Source organism: Neopelma chrysocephalum, unplaced genomic scaffold (genome assembly GCF_003984885.1).
Source record: "Neopelma chrysocephalum unplaced genomic scaffold, ASM398488v2 Primary Assembly neopelma1_97116, whole genome shotgun sequence".
NCBI classification, from domain to species: Eukaryota; Metazoa; Chordata; class Aves; order Passeriformes; family Pipridae; genus Neopelma; species Neopelma chrysocephalum.
In genome coordinates, this window is record NW_020925758.1 from 2,199,405 (window position 1) to 2,201,262 (window position 1,858).

Genomic DNA, 1,858 nt, shown 5'->3' on the forward strand with positions numbered 1-1,858 from the left:
CTCCGCCAGGTCCAGGAAAGCCTGGCGCAGCAGGCCCGCCCCGTCCCCCCCCAGCGAGCATCCCAGGGCTCCGGGGGGCTGCGGCGGCGGCTGCAGGTAGGTGGGGACCGGCAGCCCGCCCGGCGTGCGGGGCGGCCAGAACATGCAGAAGGGCGGGTAGAAGGCGGCATCCTTCCTGCCCGGCCAGAAGAGCCCCGAGAGCCCGCCGCCCGCCGCCGCCCCGCCGGCCTTGTGCGCGGCCGCCCCGCCGAGGGCATCGCCGCCGCCGCCCTCCTCCTTCTTATGGCAGAGCCCGAAGGCGGCGGCGGGGAAGCCGTAGGGGTGCGGGAAGAGCCCCCCGCAGCCCGGGAACTTCTGGAGCATGCCGCCGAAGGAGCCCTTGCTGGGCACCGGGATGACGGGGTAGCTCCGCGGGCTCTTGCCACCGTGCGCCGCCGCCACCGCCTCCTGCAGCTCCTCGTCTTCCTCGAAGCGGGGCCGCTTCTGGTGCAGGTCGGGGGGGGGCGGCCAGGAGGTGCGGGCTCAGCAGCCCGCCGCCCACCACCGCCGCCGCCTTCACCGAGCCCAGCGGGTGGCAGGCGGCGGGGGCGGCGGCGGCGGGGGCCGGCGGGGCGGGCGGCAGGGCGCGCTTGCGGCTGCCGCCGTTGAACATGGCCTTGACGTCCTCCCAGGCGAAGACCAGCTCGTCCTGGGGGTTCTTGTCGGTCAGCTTCAGGTGGCGGCGCCAGGAGTTGAAGTTGGCGGCGTCGGGCTGGGTGTACTTGGCGTCGGGGGTGCGGTGGGAGTGGAAGATGAACTTGTTGGGGGAGAAGTACATGCTGCAGTAGCTGCATTTGATGCACTTGGCCCGGGAGCTGTTGTAGCGGGCGGGGATGAAGCTCCCGCGGCAGCCCCAGGCGCACTCGTGGGACACGTCGAAGGCGAAGTTATCCGGCAGTTTGGGGGGCCGGTTCTCGCCCAAGAAGGACTTGCAGAGCCGCTCCGCCTCCCGCTTGGTGATCATGCCGCAGCGGCGGGAGGAGATGGGCATGGCCCCGGCCCGCCGCAGGATCTCCAGCTGCACCGGCGTGCACTGCACGCAGGTGATGCCCAGGGCCACCCGCCGGTTGTGGATCTCGTTGTAGCTGAAGTTTTTGAGGAGGGTGTTGGAGATCTGCGCCAGGCACAACCGCTCCTGCCCGTCGATCACCAGCGAGACGATGGGGATGCCGTAGAGGATCACCTGCCCCACCTGGTTGGGCTTCATGGCGGCGTGGCCGGCCCTCGGCTGGTTCATGGGGTCCGGCGGGTACGCGCTGGATGGCGACGGCAGCAAGATATCGGTGGGGCCGGGCAGCGGGCTGGTCGCCATCGTCTCAGCGCCGGGGGGGCTGCTCTGCTCCAGCTGCGGGAGGGGAGGGGGAGAGAGACACAGCGCCGTCAGCCGGGGACTCACGGGGGTGGGGGTCTCCGCTGCACGCACGGCATCCTTCCCCGTCCCCGCTCCGAGTCTGCCGGCATGGGGAGGCGCTACCCGAGGGGACGATTGCTCAGCGATCCCGACCCCCCCAAACCTCCTCTGGCCTCGCCGGGGGTGTCGGCAGAGCCGTCCGCCCCCGCGCACCCCGGTTCTCCGACGTGCGCATCCCACCGCGGCTGCGGAGATGACGGAACACGAGCGAACCGTCCCCGCTTGAATAATCCCCGACCCGCGGGCGGCACATCCCGAAACACGCGGCGGAGGCGCGTCTGCATCTCCCCGTCCTGGGAACCCGGCGCTACCTCCGCGGGCAGCCGCCGTGCACCGCGGCCGCAGGACGGGCCAAGCGCGGGAAGAGGAATGGAAAAAAAAACCCCAAACCACAAAGTTTCGGTGCTC

At 71.5% G+C, this 1,858-nt stretch overlaps 1 protein-coding gene across 1 annotated transcript in view; it reads right to left on the reverse strand.

The window, feature by feature from the left end:
- Positions 1-1,351, reverse strand: part of SKOR2 (SKI family transcriptional corepressor 2) — a 28,250-nt gene extending 26,899 nt beyond the window's left edge. Inside the window, 2 exon segments of the mRNA XM_027671668.1 lie at positions 1-502; positions 504-1,351. The exon segment at positions 1-502 is cut by the window's left edge and continues 21 nt beyond it. Of these exon segments, the coding sequence (XP_027527469.1) occupies positions 1-502; positions 504-1,351 (1,350 nt within the window).
- Positions 1,352-1,858: the final 507 nt, after the last annotated feature.